Source organism: Lissotriton helveticus, chromosome 6 (genome assembly GCF_964261635.1).
Source record: "Lissotriton helveticus chromosome 6, aLisHel1.1, whole genome shotgun sequence".
Taxonomy (NCBI): domain Eukaryota; kingdom Metazoa; phylum Chordata; class Amphibia; order Caudata; family Salamandridae; genus Lissotriton; species Lissotriton helveticus.
Genome location: NC_136067.1, coordinates 772,735,544 through 772,748,828, shown reverse-complemented (window position 1 = coordinate 772,748,828; position 13,285 = coordinate 772,735,544). Strand labels below are relative to the sequence as shown.

At 49.7% G+C, this 13,285-nt stretch overlaps 1 protein-coding gene across 1 annotated transcript in view; it reads right to left on the bottom strand.

Moving 5' to 3' along the window:
• Positions 1–13,285, bottom strand: part of MDN1 (midasin AAA ATPase 1) — a 2,221,312-nt gene that overhangs the window by 223,709 nt on the left and 1,984,318 nt on the right. The window contains exons 91-92 of the mRNA XM_078648266.1: positions 3,698–3,799; positions 3,313–3,511 (exon numbers count right to left, since the gene is read on the bottom strand). Coding sequence (XP_078504392.1) covers positions 3,313–3,511; positions 3,698–3,799 — 301 coding nt within the window. The remainder of the gene's footprint in view (positions 1–3,312; positions 3,512–3,697; positions 3,800–13,285) is intronic.

The following is a 13,285-nucleotide window of genomic DNA, read 5'->3' as shown; positions in this document are numbered from 1 at the left end:
TTTTGGAACCTGCTCTGTAAAAGGAGCAACAAAAGGAACCTTTGGCAGATGGTGACTGCAGGGCCCCCATGGGCTTTGCTGTTTCTGTATCTTTTTTAATTTTTTCTAAAGATGCATCAACTACAGGTTCAAAAAAGTGCTCTTGATCAAATGGTTGGTTTAGAATTGTATTTAGCACCTCTTGCTTAAAACTAGACACTCTAAGCCATGCGTGTTTATGTAGTAGCACACTAGTGTTTATGGCACGTGTCGCGGTGTCTGCTGTCTGCTGCATCTAGTGCACATTTTTTTGAGGTATTAGTAATTAGTTTAGTGGAGAGGTGTGGCTCACTGGTTAGAGGCGGCAGACCTGTAAGCAGAGAACGGCCCGGGACCAGGGTTCAATTCCCGACGCGGCAGGGTCTTGGACCAGGGTCAACGGACTCGATAATTCTCGCCTCAGTGCCTACTCTAACCAGGGAACACACTCGGTAACTCTGGGCATTAAGCTTGCCTCATCTCTACAACGGCCCCCCACAGACGCCGGGGATGCCTGGTTTCACCCTGGAGATACCCAGAAAAGGGACCATCTCACAGGGAAAACCAGGACGGGTTCCCCAGCGGTCTACAGCGCCAGGACACTCGGGTAGAGTAACAGTGCGCTTTACAAGTATCCCACATTTACATTTACTTGTTCAAGGTCATTAGCTTTGTCCTTATACTCTGATGGAAGGTGTTGAATGAGCTTTTCTAGCTCGTCATAGTGAGCCCTGTCTTATCTTGCTAGCAGGGCTTGTGTGTTTGCAATTTCCCATGAATTAGCAGCCTGAGACGCCGTACGTTTTCTTGATGCGTCTAATAGCTTAGATTCCTTGTCAGGAGGTGGTGCGTCACCTGATCCCTGGGAGTTTGCCCTTTTACATGCATTGGCTACTACTAATGAATCTAAGGGAAGTTAGTCTTTAATGTAGATAGGGTCACTAGGGGCTGCTTTATATTTTTTTATCAATTCTGGGGTTAAGAACCCTAGCTCTGACTGGGTCTTTAAACACCTCAGGAGCGTGTCTGATAAGGTCTTGTAGCATAGGTAAGGCAAGAGTGGATTTTTGTGGTTGTGCAAACGTTTCCAACAAAAAGTCTTCCTCTACAGAATCTGTATGAAGTTTGACTTTGTACTATGTAGATGCCCTATTAATAAGTTGTGCAAACCCCACATTATCATCTGGTGGGGATGGCTTAGAGGGGTAGAAATCTGGACCATTAGTTATATCGGGATCAGTGTAATAATCATGCCATGGGTCTGACTCCTGTGGTGAATTGACAGGACTTAATGGCATTACATCATTTAAATCTCCATGCCCCTGTGAATCATCACTATCCTGTAAATCTGGAGAGTGTGTTGGTGAAATTATTAAGTTAGGGTTAGCAGGTGGTAGAGGTGAAGGGGAAGTGTTACTTGATATATAAATCTTCTTTGGAGGAACTGGAACTTGGTGTAAATGTTCTGGTTTCCTCTTTGCAGGCAGCTTGGTGACTATATGACCAGTCTTTGGGTGTATAAATACAGTAGTCTGCTTTGGATCTGGGAAGAAAAGGTCTTCAGACTCCACAGATTTGCTTGGCGTCGAAGAATTGTCCTTAGGAACTGATTTTGCGTGTTTTGGGACATTAACCGGTACAACAGCTTTACTCGGTTCCGAAGTTTTTGGTGCCTTGTGTTTTGATGGCACCAAGGTCTTTTCCATATGCCTCGGTGCCGAAGGTTTTTCAGTTTGTTTCGGGCCCGAAGTTTTATCAGTTTTTTCGGTGCCGGTGGTTTATCTGGCTGTTTCGGTGTCGATGCCTTATCGAGTTGCTTCAGGGCCGACTTTTTATCTGAGTCTTTCTATGCCGAGGGGTCTTTTATCGGTTTTGGCACAGAGTGTTTCGTCGGTGTCGGTGTAAGAGGGCATGGCAACTCTGATGTCTGCACCTTCGGTGCCGAGGGTGGTTTTTCGGCGCCGAGTGGTTGGCTCGAGCTGGGTGGCTTTTGTCAGTCCTTCAGTGCCGGGCCCGAAGGCGGGGCGTTCGAAGTCTTGGTACGGTGTAAACCTGAGCCTGAAGGCGAAGGTATGACCGGTGCCATTGTTTTGTGCTGGGTCGGGCCGGGACCGGGGTTTCAGTACTCCCGTCCCTTTGACCAGGAGTGATGTCATCATCGGCCTCAGAGACGTCTGCTTCGGAGCTCATGATCTCTTCTGGCTCCAGAAGGTTATCAGGACCTGGATTGAAGATGTCCGGAATGGAGCCTGTGCCTCGCTGCATGTCTCAGTGTTGAGCTCGACGATCCCGGATAGTCTTCTTCGATTTAAATGAAAGGCAGGCTTCACAATTGTCCTCTCGATATTCTGGAGAGGCACAAATTGCAGACAAGATGTAGGTCCAAGTGTGGAAATGTATCACCACACTGATGACATTTTTTAAATGGAGTCCGTTCCATCAACGTCCATCTATATCGGCGTGGGTAGGCCCAACGGTCCGCGTCGAAGAGTGATGGAAGCTTTCGAGGTGCGCGTTGAAGGCACGCGATCAAAACAATACCGTCGGTGAATGTAATTGCGCGTCGAAGAGGTCTGAAAACGGTTCTGATCCGGAGCGCAGCAAGTTTCATCCGAAACCGATGGCGGAAAAAAAACAATCTAACGATAGGAGCCGAAGCCCATGCGCACTCTACACCGAAGGAGGAGTCACCGGTCTCGTGACTATAAGACTTTTTCGAAGACAAAAACAACATGCAATCATCCAAGCCTAACACCAGATGGCGATCTATACAAAGTGTACAATCTGCAGCTCATATGCCTCAAACAGGAATTTCTGAATAATACTTAGTTTAGTTGCCTAGATATAAACCTTCTAAATCTGTCTTTTGTTGCGGCAATAAGCTAATACAAGGAGATGACTGAAAGGTAAATATTTTGTCGTCAACTTTCTGATAATACACTCACTTAAACAGTCTTTGAGATCTAATGTAGATCTGCACTCACATCTTGCTGATAAGAATGTGTTATTAGTTACTTGGAGTGTGGTATAATTTTTGGGGCAGAAACTTTCTTGTAAGATAATGTCCATAAGAAACAGACTAATTTGGCTCTGGGTGTTGAGTGATTCACACATGCATAACACTAGGAGGATAGAAGGTTTTTGCCTGTCCCCCTGCTGCTTCCATACCGACATCCAATTCTTCACAGGCTTTACAGATGTTGATATGGGATTTAACAGCCACTATCAGGACTCACAAAAGTACATAAGGAAGAGGATACAATGGTCTTTATAGGGATATGAAGTATTGCCTACCGTAGGTCTGAGCATCATAGGATTCAGTGCCTTCTTTCATATGTTCATAGGCATCAGCGTCTTCAACTTTTGTCTCAGGTGTGGTAGAATCCTTTTCCTCACCACTGGATTTTACCATCCTCAGCCTCTTCTGTATACGTTCACTATGATTGCCCAAGGAACGCTCGTTATCTGCCTCGCCAAGTTTCCTTTTGAAGCTCTGATAATTTATGGGAATAGAGAAATTAGTAGCATCATTGGGAAAAACTACACTTGCTATTATAGTTTTACCAAAGCTACAAATTATTGTGAATAGATTTGTGTCCTGACGATGGAGGAGGTAAATTATCCAGAGTGTAGAGACTTATTTGTGATTTTATACATAAGATATGGATTTTTTTTTTACCTGAGTTGGTCTTGTGGTTTGTTTTTGGGAAGCTAATCGTGCCATTAACTTGGATTCATGGCCTTCGGACTGACTAGCATCTGCAGCTCCGCACCCATGCTCCTATGAGAAGATGGACAAAGTGCTTGCTTGTCAAACAGCTCTTGGCTAAATAAAAACATAGAATGCCATGAAAACCACACCAGAAAACACAAAATAAACTATATATTGCATTAGTAACATACCACTATAATGAATAACCTGATTTAGAGAAAGGAATTCATAGACAAAGGTCTTGTAACCCACAAATCTTTCTGGTGGACATTCGCCCTAACTGTAGATTCTAAAGCTTTAGAATATTCCCAGGCACCAGACCAAAGTTAAAGATTTTTTCCAGCAATGCTCCAAACATTAGTGTTTTGTGACTGAGACACCCTTGTTGCAGCCTGGCAGATGCCCACAACTGGAACGTCCTATTAGCAAAGCAGTCATAGGGACCTTGGCTTGGTGGATTGAGCTGCCAGGCTTAATAAACATCAGCCTTCTGGTGGTTCCTTCTTATCCTGGGTGTAGCAGATGACAATCTGCGTTGATGGAGTCCTCTTTTGCAGCAACATGCCTTTCTTGGCTCCAGTGCACCCCACACAGAAAGGTATCTGGTTAGGTCAATGCTGAAAGCCAATGGAATCTTCTCATCCTCTTTCAAGGGGTGTGGCATACCAAAAAATGCTGGTTGAATTATCAATTCACCAACATTGAATGGTCAGGAAGGCAGCCCAAGTTATCCGCACTTATCTGTCCAGAAGAAATTTGAATAGGGGGGTTGCGGATACAGTGCCTGCAGCTCACTCATGTAGCATGCAGTGATAGCATTAAGAAAGACTATAGTAATTGTCAGAAGCCTGAGCAAGCAACTATGCATCAACTCAAATGGCTAGTCCATAAGAGATGGCAGGATGACATTTAGGTCCCAATGACCTACGAAAAATGGCTTTAGAGAGAATATATGCATCATGCCCTTTACAAAAAGAATCACCCTTAGTGATTTAAAGAGAGAGGGTTGATCGAGCAAACAAAAAGGCAGAGAAGATACCCACTGCAAAAAAACTGTAGGCCAACAGATAAACAATACTTTAGAAATGTTGGCCTGCAGAGTAGAGATGACAGACCCCACAACAGGACCCAAACAATTCAGAGCACCTGGCATTGATGGATTGTGTGCATCTGGCTGCAAGAATGACATCTATTTCTTGAGGTGGCAAGTCAAAAGAATTCAACAGCCACCACTCAATTTCCATAAGTGAATGTTCAGGTATAGGACCATCGCCTGTTGCTGAGACAGGAGGTCTTCCGACAGGGGTAAAAGACGGGAGAGTACATTTTCAGGCTTAGAAGCTCTAGGTACCACATTCTCCAAGCCCAGTCTGAGGCTATTAGGATGACAGGCCTGTTCTGCCCTGACTTTCCTCAAACCTCAAGACAGGAGAGGGAGTGGCAGGAACGTGTACCAGAGACTTGTATCCTATCCAGTGTGCAGAAGCTTAGACACTGCACACTCAAGAGAGGCAAACAGGTGCCAGACTAATCAAAGACGCTCTGTAGCATCTCAAGACAGGGACGCCACTAGAGTTCTCCAAGCTGACCTCGAGCTCAGCTCATCTGCTCTTGCATTCAGGGACCCCTGATAGATAGTTGGCTACCAAAAACATCTTCTACATGTCCAACTACCTGCAGAGACAGTCTCCTGGCACAGAATCCAAGATGCGCTCCGCCCTGTTTGTTGTTTTACCACATGGAAATTGTGTTGCCTGTTAGGACATGTACCACCCTTCCTTTGATGGTTGATAGAAGGCTTTCAGGGCCAGGTGGATCGCCCAAAGCTCCAAAAGCTTAATGTTGAGCTGGCTCTCTGATGAATACCAGAGGCCTTCATCTCACAGTAATGAAACATCTGTTACAACTGTGACATCCTGTTAGGGAAGGAAGGGTGTCCTGACATTTTCAGGCTGGCCTGTCACCAAATGAGGTCTAGAGCTGTGTTTTGGAGGTTTGGACAGAAAGGCAACCTAGATGAGGGCCCATAGAAACTGTAGGTGCCATTGTATGGCACATATGTGCCATCTGGAATATGAGATGAGGAGGCTGAACGCAGCCAGGAGGTCAATAACCCTTCTTTACGGAGACCAGGGAGGGAATTACAGAAATTAGGATCATATCCTCAAAGCCAAGGACTCGCTGCGGCAGAGGAAAGGCTTTGAATGCTAATGTATCCAAGACTGTCTCTCTGAAGGGAATCGTCTCCGTATTGCTCAGGTGGGACTTCAGCTCATTGATGGAGAAGCATGACTGGTGTCCAGAGGAGCTTTATGAATGACTGTGGCGATCTTGCATTGGGCAGCCAGGCATAAAGTTATCGATTGCATGTATTCCTGACCAATGAAATGCACTTACATCTGAGGGGCAGAGTAAGCCTGAGGGGCAGAGTTAAGCCTGAAGGGCAGCAGAGCAAATTTGAAGTGTTGCAACACCACTGTAAAAATCAGGTACTGCCTGTTAGACTGTAGGCCTGGCGTACGAGTTACTTACCTTCGGTAACGATGTATCTGGTAGAGCCGATTCTAGCCGCAGATTCCTCAACGTAGAATTAACCCCAGGCGTGAGAATGGATCTGGAAAATTTTCTTTGCCACAGTATCTCTGCGCACCAGGAGCGGTACCACGTGACTCCGCCCTGACGTCGTCCGCGGGTGTGACGTCAGCGAGGTCACATAAGCCCCACCCTGGCGCGCTGACATCAGTTTTCTTCGGAGAACTTTTTCGTGCCACAACGTGGAGCCATCACAAACAAAAACTGTGAGAATATGGGAACAGTGTGTGAAAAATCAGATAAACAGAAAGGAAAGAAGCGAATGGTGAGGAACAGCACCATTTGGGGAAGTGCCGGGCACTGTGGCACCGAAAGTCATAGAACTGAAGATCAGAGCACAGTGACTGCAAAGCAACCTTGCAAGCAAATATGACATTCTCCCTGGAGACAGAAAAAAACATGTGGAAAATGTTGCAGCAGATGAAAGAAGCCTGCAACCACAGTCTCTTAACAGTGAAGGACAAGGAGTCCAAAACAGAAGAGTACGGGCAAATTACCGTAAGACTACACCATTAAGGAGAGTCGCATCCCCTGAAGCACAGCCAAGAGTCCCCCAACTCAGAGGACTGCACACAAGTCAGAAAATTTAAGCAATGTAAAAGGAAGAAAAGTATGAGTAGACCCCACACTGAAAACACCAGGGTGTAGGGATGCAGAAGTACACATGAACCTACCGATCAATGACCAGAAAGGAAGGAGTAGATGCAAACACACAGAACAAAGCATCCCGCTAGGGAGGAAGTGAAAGAGAGCACTTGCAGAAGACAAACCCCCCAGAGGCAGGCGAGTGCAGAAGACCAAGCTAAGGGTCCTCGCAGAACGGGGAGGAAGGGCGGGTCATGTAGGAATCTGCGGCTAGATTCGTCTCTACCAGATACATCGTTACCAAATGTAAGTAACTCGTACATCTGATAGAGACTACTAGCCGCAGATTCCTTAACGTAAAATAGATACCCTAGCCACACCCAGAAGGGAGGAGGAGGGCCTGCGAGAGAGCAACCCGGGAGGAAGAAACACGGAGCCCCAGCAGGGGATGTATAAAGGGGACAGGAAGGGTGGCCCAGCCCCCACCAAGAACAAGGAAGCAAGGACGAGGCGAACGAAAGCTCAGCAAAGTTACCAGGGACATCTGCCAGAGAGCCCCGAAGGGACAGACAACGGCAGAGGAGTACCGAGGAAGAAAGAATCACCCCAAGACTCCAAGGAGAAGAGGTAGAAACATAGGCAAAGCTGAACTGGCCACAGCCTTGAGACAACGGATAAGGCTGAATGGCCCCACAGCCAAGAAAGGCAGGCGGGAGAAGAAAGACGCAGTCGCGCAAGACTCCGGCAGAACAAGAGGTAGGAGCACAAGGACACACGTCCGGACCCCCAGCCGTGGACCAGAAAGAGCAGGCGGGCGCAGCTGGCAGTTGGCAAGTACCACGAAGCTGAGCACCCAGACTAAGCCTAGCTCAAGCCGAAAGCAAGGGCAGGGACATCCAGAACGACCCCAAGGAGACCGTTCCGGACAGAAACCGACCCACGAAAGAAGCGGGACCATCTAGAAAAGAAGAAAGACGGAGGACGTACAAAGCCGTCAACCAGAACACAGGCAAACACCCCCACTGGAACACCAGACAGAGGTTAAGACAGAAACCCTGGATAAAAAAGGGGTGGAAACACCAAGCACCACGCTGCAGATGGCATGCCAAAGCTGGTCTAGCGATGCAGGGGATACTGAGAATGACAGAACTTGGAGCAGCGCAAGCTTGCCTAGACAAGAGACCGTACCAGCGGAATAAAATGACGCCAGGAGAGGTGAGGAACCCACAAAAGGGAGTCCACACCGACCCAGCGTAGGACAGAACTATACAATAGCTACAAGTACCCCATTTAGGGTATGACACGTTTCAAAGAAAACATGGGAACCACTCTTAGGGAAAAAATCCCGCATCCGAGAACAAGAACATAAGACCTGCGGTAGGAACCACAGACTGCTTAGCAATCAGCCAAAAAATACACACTCGCCAAAAGGGCTAAACCAGCAGTCAACAGAAGAGAGGGGCCAACCAAGGGACACCGAAGGCACGTCAACCCACACAGAATATATAAACGGCCCAGTCAAAAACACCAGATTCCAGGAGAAGGTGGGATAACGCCTCCTATTAAGCCCTGGAGGATCCACAAGCCAGAATACGGGGCAGGAGGCGGACGGAGTCCCGCAAGGAGACGCTGAATGGCGGAGTCCGCATGAGTGTTAAACAAAAGGACCCCATCAAAGGGCAGGTCAACCAGACAATCCCCAATATTCTTATGAAAAACAGCATCCCGCAGCCAAGCATGGCGACGGGGAGCCACAGAAATGGACAAAGCACGACCGAGAGCATCAGCAACATCCAAGGCCGCACGGAGAATGAACACGGCCTACTCCCGACCATCCAACACATGGTGCCGCAGATCAGCGTGGGCACCCTCATGGGAGACATGAGAAAGAATTGACTCCACAGAATCCCACAGGCTGGAGGTAACCCTAGCCAACATGCAGAGTGTTAAGCACCCGCAAGGCAGCACTGGATGAAGCAAAGATGTTACGCCCCCAGGAATCCAACTACCGGGCCTCCCGAGATGGAGGAAACAACACCACAGGCAAGGACGGAAAGGCAGTCCACAGAAGAATGCCTTGAGCAGAATGGGTGGAGGGAAAGGCATATGCCATCTGGCATGTGTCACCAGCAGGATGCAGGAGGCCATCAGGCCCAAGAGCCGCAGGGTCATCCTGACTGAAACCCAGGATAGAGGCTGAAAGATCAGAATCATAGCCTGAATATCCCGGACTCGCTGCTCGGGAGGAGAAACCCGAAACAGCATTGTATCCAGAACCGCTCCGATGAAGGGGAGCTTCTGAGAGGGACTCAGGTGCGACTTCGGCACATTGATGGAGAACCCCAGCAACTGCAGGAGACTGGCCGTAGTCTGAAGGTGGTTGATGACTGCCTGGGGCAAGCCCTCCTTCAACAACCAGTCATCGAGGTAGGGGAAGACGGACACCCCCGACCTGCACAGGTGAGCAGTGACCACCGCCATCAACTTCATGAACACCTGAGGGGCGCTGGTAAGGCCAAAGGGGAGCACGCAAACTGAAAATACTCCTGGCCTACCATGAACTGCAGGTAACGCAGGTGGGCCGTCAGGACGGGGATGTGAAAATAAGCGTCCTGCAAGTCCAACGCTACCATCTAGTCTCCAGGGCCGAGGGCAACCAGGACCTGAGTCAGCATTTTTAATTTCTCCTTCCGGAGGAAGCGATTGAGGTCCCGGAGGTCCAAGATGGGGCGCAGGCCCTCCCTTGACCTTCTTGGGGACCAAAAAGTAGTGGGAATAACAACCACTCCCTACTTCCTGCTCAGGAACGCACTTGAAGGCCCCCTTGGCCAAGAGGGCTGTGACTACCTGTTGGAGAAGAACCAATTGATCCCCTGACAGGCAGTGCCACCGAGGTGGCATGGCTGGAGGGGAGGACTGAAAGGGAAGGGAATAACTCTTGCAGATTATCTGCAGCACCCCACTTGTCCGATGGAATTTCGCGCCAGTGGTGAAGGTGGTGGCGGACCCTGCCACCCACCAGCGTGGGGTGCTCCCTGAAGCTCGGATTAGGAAGGCTTGGAGGTGGAAGCAGCAGGGGTAGAGGTGGACTGGCCCGCATGCTGGTTCCCAGATCTGCCCCTGCGGAAGCCACGGCCGGGCTGAGGCTGGTTCTGCACAGGCTTGTTGGAGGAGCATCCCTGGGTGCCTCTGCCCTGGCCACGAATGGAACGAAATCTAGGAGTGGCAGGGTTCTTCGTAGAAAGACCCAAGGACTTGGCCGTGGCCCGTGAGTCCTTAAAGCGCTCCAGTGCACTGTCGGCCTTATCGCCAAAGAGGCAGGAGCCATCAAAAGGCATGTCCATGAGCGAGCCCTGGACATCGGGCGACAACACAGTCGAACGCAACCAGGCGTGGCGCCGCAATGCCACAGTCGTGGAAATTGCCCTACTCAACGAATCAGCGGTGTCCAAACCACACCTGATGGTAAACTTAGCAGCATACTTACCCTCAACAATCGCTTGGGAAAGGATAGCATGGACCTCCTCAGAACACTGAGGCAAGACCTGAGCAACGGAATCCCACACTGCGTGGGAGTAACGGCCTAACAAGCAGGCAGTGTTAACCAACCGCAGCCCTAAGCTGGCCGAGGAGAACAACCTCTTACCAAATTGTTCCAACCTTTTAGAGTCCTTATCCGGTGGAGCCGTGGGAAAGGCACTCTGTGACGTCGAGGCCTGAATGACCAGGTTCTCAGGTGTAGGATGAGCGGTCAGGAAGGCGGGATTACCAGGCGTCGGGCGGTGACGCCTGGCAACATTTTTATCCACCAGCGCCCCCATGGCTGGCCGCAACCAAGTGCCCAAGAGGACTTCGGTACGGGCCTCATTGAAAGGAAGCAGCGGCTCCGACGATGTAGACCCCGTCTGGAGCACCCCCGTAAGGAGGTTGGGTTTGAGGGCCACTGTAGGGAGGTCGGAATTGAGAGCCTCCACAGCTCGACAGAGCACCATGGTGTAGGAAGCACCCTCCTCCATAGTAGGCGGAGGAGAGGCAAACCCTGGGTCAGAAGACACATCGAGTTTGCATGAGTCTTCCAGGTCGTCTACCCAATTCTGCTCGGAATCTCATTGCCAGGCAAAAGGGTCCTCGGACCCATCCCAGTCATCGTCTGCCTATGGCATAGAGGGAGACAGTTGCGGCGGCAAAGCTGGAGAAGGGACGAACGGCATCGGGAAAGCTTCCCAATGCGGATCCCAGGCCAGAACAAAATGGTCCTGGAACCGGGGCAGGGGTGGGATAAACGGCACCCAGTGCGGCATCGGGGCCGGCAGCGCTGCACCTCGTGGCGCCAGGGCCGGAGCCAGCGGCGCAGGATCCTCTGGGGCCGGTGGCAGAGCCGCCGGGCCAACAGGATCTGGACACGATCCCACGGGGCCCGAAGGAGCGCCGGAGGGAGCCTGAGGCCTAAAAAGGCAGTCCATGGCAGCAAGAAACTCTTGCACCTGTTCGGGAGTCGCAGACGGAACCAGGTATGGCGGGTAGGCCGCGGGACTCCCAGGCAGAACCCCTGTCCCTCTCCGAGGAGCGACGGGGGGACGTCGGAGAGCGAACATGCTTCTTCAACTCCTTTTTATGGCGTTGCTTACCGGATTTCGAAGGCGAAGACTTGGAGCCTGAGGAGTAACGGATCCAGTCTCGTGAACGGTTGCGGGAACTGCCCTTGGACGCAGAGCAAGGACGAATGCTGAACTTCCAGCAATTTCCGCCGACGCTCCCGCAAGGCTTTTGGGGCCATGGTTCGACAGTCCCGGCAGGCCCGGGATTCGTGATCTGTCTCCAAGCAGTAGAGGCACACATCGTGGGGGTCGCCACCAACATATTACGGCGGCATGTCCCATAAGACTTAAAGTCAGGCATCCCTACGTGCATCAGGAGGAAAAAGGGGAGACAAAAGTCTCAAAAGAGTAGTCAAAAAGTGACTAAGGTACGTGCTCAATCGGGATCTGCACTTGCTGGCACGGATAAAGAAAGAACTGACGTCAGCGCGCATGGGTGGCGCCTAAGTACTCTCCGTGACGTCATCTCGGTGCTTACGACGCCAGTGACGGATGCGGAGCCGCAGGACGCCACCTAGTGACACGCAGGGGTACTGCTAAGCAAAACCTTCCGGATCCAGTCTGACGCCTGGGGATATTCTAAGGTAAGGAATCTATCACTAACGTGTCTCTTTCAGATAACCCAGTTGATGGCATCCAAGGGTGCCACTAACATGGTCTTGGCAGTCGGTGGTGTGTAGGTACACATGCCATGATGCGTCCTGTATGTCTTGGATCGTTTTGGAGAGTGAGCCCATGAGGTCCTGCAGGACAGCTAGCAAGTTCATGCTGGAAATGTTCTATTAGGCATGAGTGTACCTGCTCCAAAGGTATAAAGCATGCAAAGATAATAAACCTACACTAGCTGAGGAAATAATTTTCTTGCCAAAGGCAACAATACATTTCAACTTTCTATCAAGGGGGTTTGAAGGAAAAGCATTTGGATTGACTTTACTTGTGATGCAGTCACTGTGAGAAGTTGGCCTGATATATGATGTTCACTAGTTCTAGTGACCACCTTGTATCAGTCCAAGCAACCCTTATGGTGATTGGTTGTAAGTCAACCTTATAGACCAACTATCCTAATGGTAGCGTGGACAAAGCAGTCTTAGGCTAAACTCTTTTGGCATGTGAAGCCGGCTGTATTACCATATGTAACCCCTTGAACACCAAGTGAAAGGACACCACACAGGATATATATTCAAAATATATATGTATTTATTACTACAAATAGTCCCCTGAACTCTTTATGAGCACAAGAGCAAACACGTTAAAACAATTCAATTGATAAGTATACAAAAGTTGCACAATTATGGATAGGCCCTGGTGGCCCCTAAAAACATATACTAAAGAAGTGGTATAAGTACCACGAGTCTAAAGGAAGTAAGGCCTAGGGCCTGGGGAATCGCTGGGGCTGTGCTGTACTAATGCCAGTTAGGAACTAGAAGGCCCACGGGATCTGGTTTGCAGTGCGCAAAGTTAGAAGCAATTTACATTGAAGTCAATGGATGCGTAAAAGTTAAAAAGGTAAAGGTAGGAAGTCTTCCGGTCAGTCTAGAACTTAACCCGTTGGAATCTGGACACTAGGAGTGTTAAACTACTCGGGGGCACCGGAGTGCCAGCGTTACCTCACCCACAGGAAGCGGGTGCAGTGGTGCCAACATGTGTCGGGATTCTGCAGGAGTTCAGATGGAGCCTTGGAGTGTTGATGCTGCAGGCAACCGGATGTGAAGAGTTCCGGTGGATGCAAGGGTGGATCTGAAGTGATGAAGACCTGAAAGCAGAGGGGACAATGTTCAAA